Source organism: Hippoglossus hippoglossus, chromosome 4 (assembly GCF_009819705.1).
Source record: "Hippoglossus hippoglossus isolate fHipHip1 chromosome 4, fHipHip1.pri, whole genome shotgun sequence".
Classification (NCBI taxonomy): Eukaryota; Metazoa; Chordata; class Actinopteri; order Pleuronectiformes; family Pleuronectidae; genus Hippoglossus; species Hippoglossus hippoglossus.
Window position 1 is genome coordinate 12,501,468 of NC_047154.1, and position 18,210 is coordinate 12,519,677.

The following is an 18,210-nucleotide window of genomic DNA, read 5'->3' on the forward strand; positions in this document are numbered from 1 at the left end:
TTTTCTTTTGATAATAGTTTTTCATGACTTGTTTACATTTTTCTTTTTTTAAAGAAAAGATATGGTGTACAGCAGTAGTGGAGGAAGTACTCTTTTTACCTAAGTACGAATAAATAGATAAAAAATCATTCAAGTAGCCTCAAAGTAAAAGTACCACATCAACCTTTTTACTTGAGTACAATTAAGTACTTGCTTATAAATACACTGAAAGTTTTAAAGGTTCTTGCTGGGTGTATCATTTTCCCTAATACAGTGGTCTACTACATTATTAACTCTGTCTTATGTATATTCAGTTTAATACAAGAATAATACAGGTTCTGTCATATTAATATAGAACCCTGCAGATGATGCTATTGAAAACACTTGATCGGTGGATTAATCCCACTCTAATTATTGAAAATTTTAAATGATTGCCTTGTGATTATTGATTATCGCGGAATCGCAGTATTGTAATGTTAACATTATCGTGGGCCATGTGTTGCGAGTAGTAGTTACTCTGCGAGTTCCACCCCTTCTTACTGATATATGTAGTCGAGTAAAAATAAAAGTACACAAAAATAAATCTACTGAAGTACAGATACATTCCACCAGTGGTAAACAGTATATATGGCAAATCATCATAAGTAAGAGGACACTCCAGAGATAAAGATTATATTTGCAGTTTTTTATTCAGCAACTTGAAATTAAAACCAGTTGTATCATTTACATTCTTAAAAGGTTTTAGGTGTTTATTAAAAAATCAGTTGCTCTCAAAGTGTTATGATCCTATTTTAATCCTGTTGATATCAACACCCGGGACAGATTTAGTCACCATCATATCCACTTATAGATCTATTTTTATTCAATGTTGTTGAACGGTGTCACGTGTGGTCCACATATATATATATATATATATATAAATATATATAAATATATATATATATATATATATATATACACACACATATATACATTGACTCTGCCTCTGCTCCTGTCTCTCTATACAGAAGACATGCAGTCATTGGCCGAGTCCTTATATATTTATCTGCCTCAGCCATGTCCTGTCCCCTCCCTCATTCACATACCCATGCATATACACTTTACACTGCAGCACGTGCAAGGCAGGTTTATCTGTGTGGCACATTTCAACAAGACAAACATACAACATAAAGGTCATCATGACACATTGTGAAAGCAACACAAGAAGCATTTAAACAGATATAGAGTGAAAAACAAATGATGCAACTGTTACTGGATGAGATCACGTCAGTATATTTTTAACCTGGGGGGGTCAGAGGTCATTAATCATAGCATGTAAACAAAAAAAAATAGAAAGTGGAGTCATTGTAATTTCAGTTTGTTTGGGGTTGAGTTTAAGTGCGTTTTGAAACTTTAAGTGTGATAAGAGCAGAATTTTTAAATTGATACCAAAAGTGTTTGTAGTTAAAAAAAAAAAAAACGAAGTTCTTCATTAAGTGTATATTTTAAGATGGCGGTGGTGAAATGAGACGTGAACAATGTGCATTCGGTATAAAAAGTGAACAGAAGTCAGTAACCAACTGTAGCTGTGGCTGCTGCTGAGTGGTGGAGGCAATAAACGGAGCCGAGCACCAGAGCTACAACATCCGGGCAATACCCAGCCTGCGCAGAAACGGAATGGCGGAGGTAAGTGAGCGAAAACGAGGAATGCGATGAAGCGAACGATAGAGAAACTGCAGCGAACGGGCGACCCGCGTCCACCCGGGACCGTTCGCCCGGCGGCCCGCGGTGTCGCCGGCCGGTGAAAGAGAAGCTCCGGGGCCGCTAAAGCGGCAGGAAGAGACGGGAGAAGCTCCCCGGCTCTCTCGCTCCGTCTCTCCCCCCCCCTTCTCCGTCTCCGCGTTCTCGGCTTTAAAGAGCCACCCCCCCCGCCCCGCCAGCCTCGGTAGTAGCGCCGTAGAAAACAATGGGGGCAGCTCGGCGGGGTTTACGACACGGTGGTGCTGAAAGTGTTTCAGGTGCGCCGCCGGGGAAGTGGGAGAAAAGTTGCGGGGAGGGATGTCACGACGCGGCGGCGGCGGCTGAACTCCGGCCGTGTGTTCCCCTGACTCTCTGCTAGTTTCCTTGTGGTGCCGCTCGTCCGGAGGAAGAGACGTTCAGCACCAAGTCACAGGAAAGCGCCGGCGGTCGCACACACTCGGTCTGAGCCCGCCGGGCTGGGGGAGGCTCCGCTCGGTCCACACGTCCACCGGACTCCGCTCAACTTCTCTGTCCGGAAACCGTGTCGCTGTGCCTGTTATCTAACAGCAGGAGCGTCGGCACTTTATCTCATGCAGGGCCGGAGAGTTAAGCTCATCATGTGGCCTCTGTAAAGTTTGTCACTTCTGTATAACGTGGCCTGCATCGTAGACACATGCTCTATTGTGTCTTAATCACTTTCTCTTGAAGCCAGAGGATGATGATGATCATAATTTAAACTATCCCACAAGGTCATACATCAGTGTATCTTATTCAACTTCTCCTAATCGCCTTCCCTCTTTTATTCGACTTCATAATCGGTTTTACTTTGCTTGACAATTGTTTTTAACTTAAACTTTCAGATTTTTGTCTCTATGTTGTTTCTAATGTCTCGGGACAGCACCTTGAAGCGGCCCCCTGGGAATGAAATGTGCTGTATGAACACAACTGCCTTGCCTGAGGATAATACCAAACTTTATTTACATAGCACCTTTCAAAACACAGTTACAAGGTGTTTTTTAAGTTAAGAAAATTACAAAACTGAAGGCAAACAATTGGAAACAGTAAAACTATTTAAAAAAAACTATTTAAAACCATCCAACCTGCTCACGCAGCTATAGAGCACAGATACCGGAATAAAAAAAGAGGAAAGAGTAAAAACAACATAGATTAAAACATTATAAAATGATTGAAATAGAAGTAGGAGGAAGCACGAGAGAGATTTAAAAGAGGATAAGTAGTTTGCCATCCCAACATCCTTTGAAATGTCCCAGTAAAACCAGTGACACTGACTGCAACCTACTGTAATGTGCTCCACTCAGCGACACTTACTAGAGGAAGTTCTCAGGAGTTAAATAAATGTGGTTTAGAAGTGAAGAGTCAGCTGATCTGCTGGATCAGGCACATGTTGATCGTGTCTTATATTATATTATGACTTGAATCTGTTTTACACAATCACATTATGCGGACTTGTCTCCCTTTCGGGGACAAAAAGCAAGTCCCCACAATGTGAATTATTAGATATTAAGGGAAGACATGTGTTAGGTTAGGATACAAGGTTAGACATGTTGGAACTATGGTTAAGGTTAGAGTACGTTTCCAGGAAATCAATGCAATGTAATGTCCTCTGAAGTCATAGAGACATGCATGTGTGTGTTTGTGTGTAGGTGGGTGAAAAGCCTCTGGAGATGAGCGCTGATGTCGTGGTCTAGTGGAGCGTGGATGAGGAACAGTGATGAAGACCCTCAGCAGGAGAAGCAGGAGTCTTAACAGGCCTTAGAGGAGTTGGAGGTGAACGCTGCTCGCCCCATGAAGATGGCAGCACAGTCCCACACTGTACGGTCAAGTTCAGACACACCTGTATATGTCAAAGCTGCTATTTAAAAGCTAGTCTCTTTAATAATATTGGTCGATTTCATTCATTTTGCATGATTATGGGAACTTTAAAGCTGAATCACTGGAATATACATTGTCACAGTACTAAAAAAACTAACTATTATTTGTTTAAGATAATATTTATGTTGCCATCAATTTAAATTGTCATATTTAGGTATGGAATGGTTACCGGTTGTATTCTGTGGTAAAATTCCAGACGGTTAATACAGTTTCAAGCTTTGATTACATCGTTACCGTGGTGATTTGGATGATACTCTCCAATATCAACTTAAGTTAAGTGCAGTTTGTGTTGTAAAAAACGTGGCAGAAGGAGCAGCAGGTACTGTCAGAGCTTCAGATTTGTTTCAGTTGTCTAAGCAGACAAAGTCATAAGTGTGTTTTAGAGTTGACGGGGGGGGGCGGCTGCCTTTTCTTATAAATATATAACTTGTGTTTTGAACATTTTCAGCACGTTTTAACAATCCTGCAGTAATACTGATAAACGTGATCATTTGGGTCACTATAATTGTGATAAAAGATTTTCACACGTTTCATCTTCACAACATAACATAATACACAACATTTCTACTTTGATTTGCATGTTTAAAATAATGTACTTAATAACTAATGTTACTGAAGTTACTGATTTCACTCATTTCAAAATTCTGACAAAAACACGAAATGTAGCTACACCTCAATCCATTCATCCCATAACTACATCACAGTACATGCAGTCTGACAGTGGGAAAGCTCTGTGTCAGAGCCCATATTTGCACCCACTTGCAGGAGTTGTACTTAAAATCCCACACTCCTCATCGTGCTTTTTTCATTTTCTTCTGTCATTTAGCATTTTTTTTTAAAGATTATTTTCTCTGGCTCTTTATGCCTTCATTATGAGACAGGACAGTATTATGCGTGAAAAGGAGACATGCAGCAAAGGGCTGAGTTAGAACTGAACCTGCAGCCGCTGCAGGAGGACTCAAGCCTCCAAATCCCATTAAACAAGCAAAACCTTGTCTAACCTGCTGCATTTGTTACTTTGATCCTTATTTTTTACCGTAAATTTGTTCTTATTTCATATTTTGTAAATGCATTACTATTCCTGTTATCACTTGTATTACACTTAGAATTTAAACAAAATAGTGTTGTTATTATTAAAAACCTAATAAATTAGCTGTAATCCACATCTACCTGTGCCCAAAAATTCAAAACAGAGCAACATGGCTTAGCTTAATATCACATTAAGGACAGTTAAAACTGTAATCCAATTCCCAAATTGCACAGATAGGAACAAACATCCTTTGAAAACCGAGCTCAAGAAATTGAGTTAATTTTTACATCTGGAGCCTTTTTCTAGAAGAGGGTTTACTAAGTTATCTGCACAACTTTGATGAATAAAAACCCCCTCACATGTGGTGACTCTGCAAACTGACTGAGAGTTGAATTATTTGGGCAGAAGAGGGAAAAAGTCCCAAGAATAGCATTTTGATGGTTTTACTGACTAATACGTAATTTAATGTGGTTGTCTTCCTTCTCTCACTCGATCCTCTCTCTCCACCTCTCACTGGCTTCCTCTGTGACCCTCTGTTCGTAGGCCAGTGAGCTTCCTCTGGAGGAGCTGCTGGCTCTGTATGGATATACAGTGTCAGATCCAGAGAAGGAGACCTGTCAAATGGCTGCCAGCCTGCCAGGCATGACACTGGACAAGGTGAGACGTAACCCAAACAACACCAGCACAAACAAGATGCCTCATTCTTATCGAAGGGTTTGTCTGGTCAAAAGTTTACATTTGGATTTGTATATTAACAAACACTCAAGAAGATGTTAACAACTGATTTATGAAGCATTGTGTTTTCTTCTACTTTGTTCTTTGCTGTGCTCTATTATTGATATTTTGTTGTTCTGTTAAGGATCAGCTAACAGAGGATCTCTTTCCTGGGGAGGAGGAAGAAGAATCATCACCGGATGATCTCACCCCGTCAGTCACCTCAAACACCTCAGATGTGCTCCGCCGTCTCCAAGGTATCACACACACAGATTAACACATGGCTGTATAACTTTTAACTTGATCGGATTTCTCCCACATAAAGAAACGTTTAGAAAGAGAGTTTGGTTCATAATTTTGATTCAGATGGATCAGTTTGCACAGTCAGGGGATTTTTCTGATAGCTGCAATATTTTCTCTTAGTTTAAATCATGTCTCTGGTGGGAGTGGAGCCTGTTACTCATAACTTGCTGATACATTTCAATAACAGTACCTGCTGGGCTTTATTGTGTTACAATGTTTTTGAACCCTCTGATTTGTTCTTGTATAATTTCATATGACAGAGTCTCAGCATGGCATCTTCTACTGCCTTATTAGTTTCCTGTCCATGAGACTGAATGATGTCAAAGTCACTGAGACATTTCTTAAGAGAAGGATATTCAATATGTTGGAACAGTATGACAGTATCTGTGCTGAGTCCACATAACGGCGTGACAAACTAAACACGTGGCAGGTTTGCTGCTTTTGTGCCTTTTTATTTATTCAGGAGAGATTGACTAAGAACACAGTTTCTCCAAATGGTAAAGAGAGCCTTGTTCCTCTTTGGCTCTTTTCTCATATATTCGCTTCGTCATCCTGAATCGTATTTTTACTGACTGAATGACATATATTCTATAAATTATTCATTTATTTAATTATTTATTTATGTCCACCCTGTCTCTATAGCTTCGAGTCACAGCTGGGTTTCACTGGAGAAAGATAATTTTACCTCAGCAGGATGCATGTTCTTAAGTGATGGTTAATAATAAACTGAAGAGTAAAACAAATCTTAAACTAAATTAGATTCTTTTGAAGTTATTGTGATTCGTTGGCATAAAGATATGACTTTTAGACAGCATCACTTTTGAATTAATCTTGACATCCAGTATTTGAGTAGATCACCCTCCTCTCTGATGTTTTGGCTTCTTTAAGGTGGAAACAAAGACAGCTCATCAGATGAGGAGTCTGACGATGCCTCCATTCCCTCCAATGAAGAGCACAAGGTACTGACGGCTGTTACACATATCTCACCGTGACTCTGTTGACCTGATGAGTGATTTTAGGTCAAAGAGATATTAAGCGTACTGTGTAGCGGTTTACATTTCTTTATAGGAAAGAGAACCACAAAACAAAACATGAAAATATAATAGTCTTTCTGAATTCTTCCATAATGAGTCTGTCTTAACTTTGATCCAGTGACCACTGGAGGTCATCACAACTTCAAAAGTTGTACACATTCTTCCTTTCTTTATTTGTTTTACCTGTATAAACCTCATACATCTTGGCAGTGAACATAATAATTTAGTGCAGGATCACCTAATTTAATTATGCCTGGGATCTTTCTGCTTGACCAACTGAACCAAACCTAAACTAACCTCTCGGACATAGTCCCTGACTGAGACACAAGTCCACATGTAAGCCACTAATTTACCAGATTTGATTGAAAAAAAGTGCAGCACTTACAAATATATTAATTTACAGTATAACCTGAGAAATTACCTGTCACCATAACTCTACCACTCAGCATAGATCTCATCTGTGACACATTTAAGAACTGTGTTTGGTTTCCTTCTCAGGAGATCATGGTTGGCTCCATATACCAGGCAAAAATCCCTCCACTCAATCCAAATACCTACCAGGAAAAGGGTAAGCAACATATATTATCATCCTCTTGGAATTAAAACAATTTTTACAGTTGTTTCCTTTGAGTTTAACACATGTGAACCTTATATGAAGTTGCCTTAAGTTATTTCAGCTGATTGAAGCCTTCATGTGTTGACCTTTCTGACTTTGGCTGCTCGTGTTGATATCTAAAAAGACATCTTCATCATTTCTCTCTTCTCTCTTTAAATGTCCTTCCCCCTCCTCTATCTCTCTCTCTCTCTCTCTCTCTCTCTCTCTCTCTCTCTCTCTCTCTCTCTCTCTCTCTCTCTCTCTCTCTCTCCACCATCTCCTCATCCACTTTCTCTGCTCTTACCGCTGCCTCTCTCTTTCTCTCCAGTCGACAGCAGTGAGGACCAGTTGCTGTGGAGGCCAGGTGTCCTGCCGGTGCAGGAAGTGGAGGAGTTCTTGCTGAATACACAGAGACCACGTCGCCAGGAGGGGGCAGCACGCACATCTATGCAAGCTAACACTGTCCGTGACAACGAACAGGTAAAGTTCTGTCAAGTGTCATCTAAGTGTCCATTTACACAACTCATAGCTTTTGAGCAGTTCACCACATGCTTCAACAGAACCACTGAGAATGTTAACAAAATAACAAACTAGTTTTAGGAAAATATTCTTAGATATTCTTAAACTTGAATATTTTTCTTCTTTTGACTTCCAGGCACTGTATGAACTTATAAAATGCAAATTCAATGCAGAAGAGGCACTGAGACGATTACGCTTCAACGTGAAGGTGGTCAGTGGTAAGAACCTTTTTCTGTTTGTTTGTTGGAGGTGTATGATCTGGGCCGTGGTGACATGATGACCAGGGCGTATTGTAGGTGTAGAACTCTTGACATTTGATCATTTGTGCAGCGGAATCCATACGTTATGTCCTGCCTCCTTCACGCTCGACCCAGGCTCCACCCCTCGCCTGAACGTTGCAGACATTTCCTTTTGTTGTGAAAACATCTGACCCCGACAATCTCCCGCTGCGATCTTCATATGTGAAAGGCAAACTTAGGAAAACCTTCTCAACCAATTTTTCAGACATTTTCCAGAATTCATATCTAGAAAGCTCCTTTGTTAAAGCAGTATCTGAGCCATTAAATGCTCATCTTTCTTGCTGCAAAGTATCCAACGTTGTCTTGCAGTGTGAGAGCCACAAATTAGTATAGCAAAAGATTTATTCCTCTCTTTGGTAAACAATACCACACCTACACACCTTACTGACTGTCAGCTACTTCACCCATCTGCAAAATCTGTTTGTTGCTGGCATGTGTTGATGCTGATGAAGTGAAGGATGCAAACATGTTGCCAACAGAGCCCTTGGAAATGAACCATTTAAAATCCTTGACTTTGTTTAGCTCAGAAGTTAGCAGGACTATAGGTTCTCATTTAGCAGGTGTTTCTCAAGGGGAGGTCAGTGAACACTGCATAACATACAGAGAAGCAAATGCACTTCGCCTTCCATTCACTCTCAATCTGTGCGAGCGGGGGGGGGGTGAAAAAAAAGAACTGCCTCCTGTGGTGAATCAAATCTGCAGCGTGGCTTCGTGTGGAGTTCAATTTAGGTGAACTTTGACCCGCAGCATTCGCCTGCATTCGCATATGTGTGACTGTGTTCATATTCAGATTTGATGTAGTTTGGATTTGAGTAGTGAAAAGCTGCCCACCACTGCTTCAGACAGACCTGGCTGTATTTCTAAGTTTTCCCACACCCTGTATGTGAGAGTTTTTTTCTGCATTAGGCTCTATCCAACCTGGATATTGAGCTGCAATTTCATAGCTGCAACTCCACTTTAAATCATCTGCAGCACGAAGCCCAGATGGCATTAATTTTAAAAGCAATTTCAAATGGATGCTATACTCCTAAATTTATTGTTATGTGTAGCACTATGATTCTACTGGTGCTCTCTCTAGATGAGCTGTGTGCCTGGAGCGAGGAGGAGTGCAGGAGCTTTGAGCAAGGCTATCGAGTTTACGGGAAAAACTTCCACCTCATTCAGGCTAACAAGGTGAGTTCTAAAAATAATTACCTGGCGCTCTCATTTGACGGCGTAGCATAAACAACCTTTTCTTTCTCCTCAGGTACGAACGCGCTCTGTGGGCGAATGTGTGGAGTATTACTACATGTGGAAGAAGTCCGAACGTCATGAGTATTTCACCCAACAAACCACCAGGCTCAGCCGCAAGAAGTACAGCCTGCAGTCAGGGAGCATGTGAGTGCTGCTGGGACACGAACAGGGTCACAGTCTAGTCAGGGTTCATTTGTTTGATAAATATGTACAGAGATTATACCTAAACTGAAACACACATGAGTTATAGACGAGCATGTGAATCCGCAATTTTTGAACTATGTGAAGCCATGCACCGTGTTTACTTTCATCGTGTTTACTGCTACAAACCTGATCAAATATATATATATAAAATCATTCTTAGAAAATAGAGCCACTTTTAGGCTGTGAGTCAAGTGTAAGTGTATTACAGATAGATAGGATTGTATTCTGTTTGCAAATGCAGGGTGTATTTACTGCATGTGGCCGACTGAACTTCCCATTCAATCTTAACTGTAACACCCCTATTCTGAGAAAGTGTTGCCCTAGGGTTTGTTGATCTATTCATTTAGAAATTTCTAAAACTTTAACTTGTAATTTCACACTTCAAAGCTGACATGACAATGACCCTCCTCATCTGCTTTACTTTCTGTGAGTTTTTAGGGTCTATCCTGAAGTAAACAGTCTCCTAAACAGAATTTGGTTTCGCCGAAATTACAAAACATCGTATGACTACTTTTGCTGTAGAGATATTCTGCTGTATCTAGAAAGAAATGTCATGTTTATTTATTTTTTTAATTTTCTTATTCCGTGCGCACCACAACAAGTGGACATTCGCTGTCATCGTATTGGAACGGCTGCCAAATTCTCAGATATTGATTTCACTTAAGAATGCAAAATCCATACATCCATCCATTATCTATACCGTTTATCCTTTGAGGGTTGCAGGTCGGGGCTGTAGCTTATCCCAGCTGACACCGAGCGACAGGCGGACTAGACCTTGCACAGGTCTCATGGAAAAATAATATGAAGAGCTTGAGTGCAGACGGTCGACTCAGAGGAAGGATACTAAAGCTAATAATAATAATAACCTCCTTAAGTATCGCATTTGTCTGCTCACTTATGTTTATGTTATTGTTTTTTAAAAAGTTCTTCCTGTTACTCCCGCTTTTAACTGTTGACACACACTTTCCTGTGCTTATAGTGGTTGTGTTGTGTGTTGTAGGGAGGATGGAGACCAGGATGGGGATGTTGGGGAGCTGGAAGGAAGCAACAATTCCTCAGGCTTGTTGTCTCACAGCTCCATGGGTCCGAGGCAGCTCGAGTCCCCGTTACCTCCACACACCAACCTGGACAAACAAGGTAACTTAGAGAACCGACGTAGTGGGCAGTTTATAGTGGAACAAGGATTATAGCCAGTATGCCCTAAAATATTTTTTAGGCCTCATGTTCACAAAAGAATCATGTCTACCATAAAAGCTGAAAGAATTACCACTTCAGAGTTTCATTTGAAGTTGCAGCAGCGTGAAACACTTGGCTCTACAATTTTACGACACACATGTACAAACAGGTGACAAATATAAGGAAAATTCATATAATTCCTATGGATGGGGACTTTCTCTTGTGTCTTCACTCATTTGTCAGGTTACCTTTAATTTGTCACTTCTCTATATACTAAACAATCCCACACACAGGGTGTGTAAGTAGGATTTTGTGTCTAACGCGAAAATCAGAAAGCTGTGCATGTTCATCCATTTTTCTGTGTATAAATAATATTATGTTTACCTGAAACAACAAACATATTTTCCAAATCACATAATGATACCCATCATGCAGTTCTATAGATTTTATTTTGTCATATATATTATATCATTATATAATTAATTATTTTGATGACATGGTTTGCCTTTTATTTTGACATCACATATTCATTATCTTATGTCTCCATGTTATGAATCATTTTGTCTCCTCTTCTTTGTTTTCCCCATCTCCCCATTATTCTGCTTTTTGTGTGTCTTGTGTTGTTGTGTGTGTGTGTGCATGTCTCTGTGTATGTGTGCGTGTAAATGCTGTGCATGTTGCCATGGTGCTCCAGAGGAGGAGGGCCGTCCCCGGCGCAGACGAACTCCCCGCTTTCTCTTAAAGCCATGAACTCATCCTCACAGGCCTCAGAAAGCAGGCTGGGCCTGCAGGTAAAGGAATCTTAAAGAGAGACAAGAAATACAAAAATCCTATTGAATTTCCTGTGGTATATAATTTAATTCTAATTGAAGCCAAAGGGAACAGGTTTTAATGTAAATGGCCATCAACTCATTTCTGTTCTTGCAGTAAATGCCACATTCAATCAAAGATGTCAGATATATTAAATTACGTAATTTAACCCTTTCCCTCTTGGAACATATTTCAACATCCAAACACAAGCAAACACAAGATCAACATCCCGTGGCTGTTACTTTAAGAGGCTCTTTGAATCATGTACTGTATGTTTGCAAATTACTTCTCTCATTACTGCAGCAGTATGAGGATAAACATCTGTCCACCAAAGTGCATCAAGTGGATAAAATGTTTCCTCTTACATTCCCACTCCTCACCCTGAACGTCTGCTTTGCTTTATGTAACTTCAGTGAGCGGGTATGATCTCCTGGGAGAAGTTTGTAACGGACTTAAATGACCAGAATCAGGTCCAACAAGTCCAAGAGAAATGCTCAACTATAGATCAGTTAAAAACACTCAGAAGTCTTTAAAAAACAAAAACAGAATTCATCTGCAATATTTAGTTAAGAAACTTAATTTACAGCAGCAGCTCTACTGGTTCAGGAAGCCGGGGATCATGGGTAATATCCACCATTCAGTTGTGTTACAGTTCAGTTCAGGTTTTCTTTTTTCTCTTTGTGAAAACCAACAGAATTAGTCCCCACATATGTCTGCAGAGGGCGCTGTTACACAGTGTTGCTTTAAAATGAAGAAGTATTTGAACATCTTTCGGCAGTTGCAAACATTTTTTACATTTCAATTTTTTTCTAAACTCTTCTACATGTGTGCAGATGGTGAGCTGGTGATGGGGCTGTCAGAGCTGTGTGGAGATGGATGTCCTCAGCAGCTGTTTGGCTGTCCCTTCTCTCTGCAGCCCCTGGACGACCTGCGGGATCCCGGCTCAGATAGTTGTTGTCCCTCAGCTCCAGTCCAGCTCCAGTCCCAGCCTTCTGCCCTGAGCTCCCAGTCGGCCTGCGGGAGCCCTCCGTGCTGCCATGATGACCACTGCCTGCCGGGCTCCTGCTTTTACCAGCTACACATGCTTGGTGGACCCTTTGTTCCCGAGGACCCTGACTGTGCACCTAGTGGTGCGACCGGTGGCCCACATGGGCTGCAGGTGGAATTTAGCCTGCCATCTGCCTCTCCGCCCTCGTCTACTCTCCTCCCGTCACACTTCCAGGCGATTGGCGGCCTGCAGCACCCCTCAGCTCTCCAGCATCGCTCTCTGACACAGTGAGGGGAAATTCAATGCTGGTGTTGGTTTTACAACTGACTCATACAAGCCCGAACAAAACGTGCATTTACTGAACCTTATGAAAAGGATGGACCTGCTCCCTGTGCTGGGGGTGTTGCTCGTATCTGAACCCTCTTTTCAATCTGATACACTTGAACTCTTTGTCCATTGTGTTTATCACTACTGTCAGGTGTTGATTGTGTGTTTATTTATAACAGTTTATCCCCACAACCTGCGCCAGGACAACGCTGTTGATTGGCAGTCACGAGAGCTGCAGTGACCACACAAACCATCGTCATCTGTTCTTCTAAAACAGAGCAGTGACTGACGATGTGAAGAACCGTTGCTCTGATGTATTTTATTTATCATAATGGAGAAGTTTGACTTCTAAAGTCGACATCCAATAACTTTTCTTTGTGTTCTGCTTATTGCTCAGCACTTTTGCCTCTGACTCCGTTCAGATCTGGTATTCACATCCGTCCTGAGTGAGCCAATCACAAGCAGACAGCTCAAAGTACATATGAACACACACAAATTCATCGGATCACTCAGACCTCATTCAGAAGTGGCCACATTGTTTTCGCTGTGTGAGCACAAGCGTCCTGGGACGCACATGAAGGACCGTCTACTCAGCTGACGTCTCTGACCTGCTACACTTTCACAATGAATCATATTTTTACATATTTACTGCCACAGCATCCACATAATGAATTCTATATAAGTCTTTTTTTCAAATGGGTTAAATCTTAATACCAGCTCTGAAAAGGGCCTCTGCTCAGTGCCACATGAACATAACTGCTGGGAGTCTGGTCATAAAGTAAAATCCATCAATTCAAACATTATATGATACGTGCTCGACTCAGCCCAATGGTCTCTGTCTTCGGTTTCTCCTGCTTCTCTGGACCTCCAACCTCCTCCACTCCAGCTTTCTGTAAACCTTTGGTACAAGAGTCGATATTTCTGTAGAAATTTGTTTGATTTTAAAAACCTGAACAACATTTTCTGTGGTTTTTTTTAAAAGCTTTATAGGCGCAACAAGGAGCACAGTGATTTTTCGGATTATTTTTCTCTCTTTAGTTTGGCTTTTGTCAAAACCTTTCATCCTTGTTCTTCCCTTATGATTTATAAACGTGCAATGCTTTCGTGTCATTTCTGACAACTGTTTCTGTAAGAATTAATATTTAGTCCAGTGAAGAGCCTGACCTCTGACCTGCAGAGGTGGTGCAGAATAACATATGTTAATGTAAAATGTACATGCTAAGCTACGCAAGTCAGTGAATCCAAATCCACCTTCTCAGGTTCTGCAACTTTGAAGATTTCCATGATCAGTCATCCAGAACTAACTTTGATGGTTGTACAGAGAGTTAGAGAAGTGAGTATGTTGAAAGTAAAGTAAAAATGACTGGTTGGGCTCCAAAATAATGACCTAACTTAGCATTTAAGTTCTTCTGCCTCTTTGAAAACCGACAACAAGGAAGCAACATCCACGTAAAGTCCAGTCCATGAAGTTATGGACTAAAATGAAAGAACAACAGCAACATTTTTATTGTCAGAGCTCTCTCTCCCTTTTTTCCTCTGAAATGTTTCCTTGAGCATCTTTAATGACCTTGACCTGAAATGAAGAAATATACTGATAAGTGTTTATGTGCATCTAAAACATCTAATAATTGTTATTTTTGCAATACAAATCTCCTAAGTGCTGCATAAATTCAATTTCCGTGGCCCCATCTGAGCTGTCGAGCTGTCATATGCATTTTGAGAGGGGACAAACATTTACACTCACTGCACCTTTTGTGTTAAGGAATTATTTATTAAAGAATTTGTTATAGTTGGTTCCCCATTTTATAAAGTGAATTAAAATTGACAGAATCTTGTTCATGCAATCTGCAAAATAAGAATTTAGATTTTAGCCATGATGTGATGGTACAGATGTGAGAAATTCAAAGCCTAAAGGTTATTACAGTAAATATGATTCCAATATTTTATATTTTGTATCACTGAATAAAAATATGAACTTGATTTGTTTTCATATTTCACAAAATCCTGTATTGATTTGTACGCTCATTCGTACATATGTGGTTTTCTGCGTGTCAGTATATTTCAGTCTCTGAAGAGGTGAAGGGAACGTAACGGGGGAATGAAAGGATTTTTCAGGTTATTCTTCCTTTTTCATCTGCTCATCTATTTATTCTTTGTCTGTAAATGTGCGAGCTCTTTCTGTGATCCCTGTGTAACGCCAGGCCGGCTTCAGATCAACGTGTGTTGTGTCTTTGACTGTTTACCTGAGAGGAGTTCAGTACAAGACCACAGAGGCAGCGAGAAGAGTAGAACTATACTGCCTTTAGTTCTTTCTTCATTTTTACTCTTATTTCTTGGCAATATTGATCTGCTTCTTCTGTTATGTTTTATAATTATTATATTTTGTAAAGAAAAAACAATTAAAATGAACATTGCTGAAATATTAGGATGTATTGCTTTTGTATCCGATGCTGCACCTTCTCTTGTTTGTGACATCGGGGAAACAACTGTAAGTAATCATGTCTTGTCAACTTTATATTCACAAATAGAAATTGTGAGAGTATGATAGTTAATACAAAAGTGGAGAGAAGTGATGTCTTCATTTGCCTCATACACCAGGACAATGAACTGCTGCCAGTAGCACATCACTCCACAGCACCCTCTACTGGAAGGTGGGCAACTATTTCAAACTTAAAACAAATAAGATACAGAACTTTACCAAAGGATTCAAAAGTTCACTTAACTTGTTAGTGTTGAGTACTTCTGATTCAAACTGCTGATTGGTTGGCAGAGGAGATATTTGTGTTGAGCAGGGTGAAGCCAAACAGACTTACACAAGACAAACAACTTTATCTTTATATATATATATTATAAGAGTAGACATAACGACTTTAATAACTTTGAGCCCACCTCAGTGTTGTGTATAAATGTAGTGGATTTACGTTTAACATCTCATCAGACTTTTTGTCCACTTTGGAATCTTATGTAAAGCAAAGGGCCTGCAACTTATTTGTTTTTCTTTAAACCTGCTATTCCAAATTGCATATTTCTTCTCAGGGATCGTTTGAGGTCTTTGTTTCCGTTATTCTTACCTTCCAGGTCTTGGTTTTGTCTTACTGCAAAATAGACCAGAATTTCAAACCATTTTAAGGCATCATCTTTAACCACAAAATGTACATCTTTATATTCAATCTTCTATCTCATACATACTATTAATCTACCTTCATATAAACAGATTAAAAGCAGAAATGTAATTGATACAAACTAATGTCAAAACCTTTTGGGAGGAACTGTCATTATCACCAACTATGCAGAAACATACAGAGAATAAACTGTGCTTTTAAATATGATGTGTGTGTGATATGTGAAATAGTGAACCATCAACTTAAGATTTAACATTTTTACCATACTCACACTCAAATTTGTGTTAATTCCTGTAATGAAGTTGCTTATATGTATTAAATGACTCATATAACTAAAAATGACTCATCCTGGTTGTTCCACTGTACCTCCTGGAGTCTGTGTTTAGCAGCATAACAAACAGTTTAGTTCGTAGCTGTGGGCTGGCAACTACCAACACTGATCCTGATAAAACTACAGGGATTCGGGTGAAAGAAAAGTTTGGATTTGTTCAGTTCAGTCTGGATAGTAGAGCTTCAGCTACATTTGTGCATGTTTTTAGTACAGAAGTGATATGAAAAGAACAAGAAGTGCAGGCAGAGTGTGGTAGAGCAGGAAGAGACGCCATGTGACGTAACTGCAACTGTCCTGCTTCTCCTCTGACCTCCTGTTCTCTGGGTTTCACACGCTGATTAGGAGCTTTACGCCGCCAGGTATATATTCAGGGAGAATAAATACAACATGGCCACGTAAGATGCATCTGAGAGAACACCTAGATAATGTTAATGTTTTAATTATACTGCAGTCAGTTAACAAAAGAAGATAGTTTACATTTCCTATGAGACATAATAACTAAACCACAGTGTATTAGTTTGAATAAAAGAGCTGTTTACATACAGCAAATAGCTTAGGCCAAATAAGTAGAGCTGTCTCTGCTGAGTATGTGTTGCTGTGAGGTCGAAAATGTCACCGGAATTCTGCAGAATTTGTAGTAAAATGGTTTATATTTCACTCGACTGTGAAACAACTGTATCACTGGCCAGCAAGGAACATTAAGCACAGCAGAGACTTTGATTCAGACAAATGTTGAAATGAGTAAAGCTGCATGCAGAGCAAAAATATCTTATTGGTGCCAGCAAAGGCAAAAACCTGCACTCAGTCAAAAATAAAAAAAATTCCAAAGGTTAACTGACAAATGTAGAAACTTTTTTTGTCACAATGAAATGAAAAGCCTGCTGAGTAGAGTATTCATTATTTGACTGGAAATGGCGTCATTTACACCATGTTTAGTGGAATCAAACTCTTCACCCACCCCTCCATCAGCATAGTGGAGAGTAGATAACAAGTGAGTTTTCATTTTTGGGTGAACTATCCCTTTAAGTTTCATGAATATTGGTTTTGTGGTTTTTGTGTTAACCTGTTAACATCAGACAGACCAAAAACAGACAAACAGCAATTAAAACATAACCTCCGCGTTGGACATAAATAAAGTATCTGAGGATGTGTAGCTGTAGAAAAACATGAACTTTTATCCTTTTGTATTTTTCTGTACTGTGGCCCCTTAGCAGAGCACTTTCTTAAACATCAGTTTTTTGTTTGTTTGACTGTTGCACTGTATGCTTGTGGGTCATGCTGCATAAATAGCTAATTTAAAAGCTCAAATTTTCAGGGGGGGGGGGGGGAAACAGCCAAGATAAAAGATATTGAGAGTTCGTGTGAACCCACCTTTAGATCCTCGAGTCAAGTCCAACCTACCAGACCCTCAAAAACCCAAAACAGCTCATCCTCAAAGAGTAATAATGACATTCTTTTATCTCTACCTCACTGGTGCTGAATCAGAAATTGTGCCCTTTTTTCAATGTGAGCTTTTGAAGTCGCCTCCCTTCATCCACCACAGTCCTCCTCCTGTCTGTGAGCACATCTGCCAACCAGAAGGGGGCAGAGAAAACTTGGTCTTTAAATCCATTGTACTGATACACTGAAGTCTCCCTGCTGCTCCTGTTTATATCTAGATATTTGTCTGTATGCCACTAATGTGGCAGCTGTGCAGAAGGTCAAATAAAGCTACAATGCAGAGTGCGTGCATGTAAGATTACTAGCTTAACGCAAGGGCGCTGAACTAAGAGACCTTGGGGTAAAATCTGGTGTTAATCAGACAGAAACAGTTTAATGTTAATGTACTTTAATGACTCTAAAGTTCTCAGTGCAGCCTGAAAGTGGTGGGGAAACATCCTGACTCCCTGAAGCCCTGAAACTCTGCCTGGGGGTCACGCTGGTGTTGAGTCATG

At 40.1% G+C, this 18,210-nt stretch overlaps 1 protein-coding gene across 1 annotated transcript; it reads left to right on the forward strand.

Annotated features, from left to right (window-relative positions):
* The first annotated feature begins 1,386 nt into the window (after window positions 1-1,386).
* Window positions 1,387-15,125, forward strand: mier2 (mesoderm induction early response 1, family member 2). Its single transcript, XM_034583966.1, has 12 exons — window positions 1,387-1,644; window positions 3,363-3,531; window positions 5,165-5,278; window positions 5,481-5,592; window positions 6,527-6,597; window positions 7,171-7,240; window positions 7,596-7,747; window positions 7,923-8,004; window positions 9,164-9,258; window positions 9,332-9,462; window positions 10,523-10,659; window positions 12,342-15,125. The coding sequence occupies exons 2-12, from the start codon at window positions 3,505-3,507 to the stop codon at window positions 12,785-12,787; spliced, it is 1,437 nt and encodes a 478-aa protein (XP_034439857.1). The 5' UTR covers window positions 1,387-1,644; window positions 3,363-3,504; the 3' UTR covers window positions 12,788-15,125.
* Window positions 15,126-18,210: the final 3,085 nt, after the last annotated feature.

Coding starts and splice junctions, on each gene's coding strand:
- mier2 (XM_034583966.1), top strand. CDS start 3,505: ATGAAGATGGCAGCACAGTCCCACACT. Junction 7,748..7,922: donor CTGTCCGTGACAACGAACAG/GTAAAGTTCTGT, acceptor TTTGACTTCCAG/GCACTGTATGAACTTATAAA. Junction 8,005..9,163: donor CAACGTGAAGGTGGTCAGTG/GTAAGAACCTTT, acceptor TGCTCTCTCTAG/ATGAGCTGTGTGCCTGGAGC.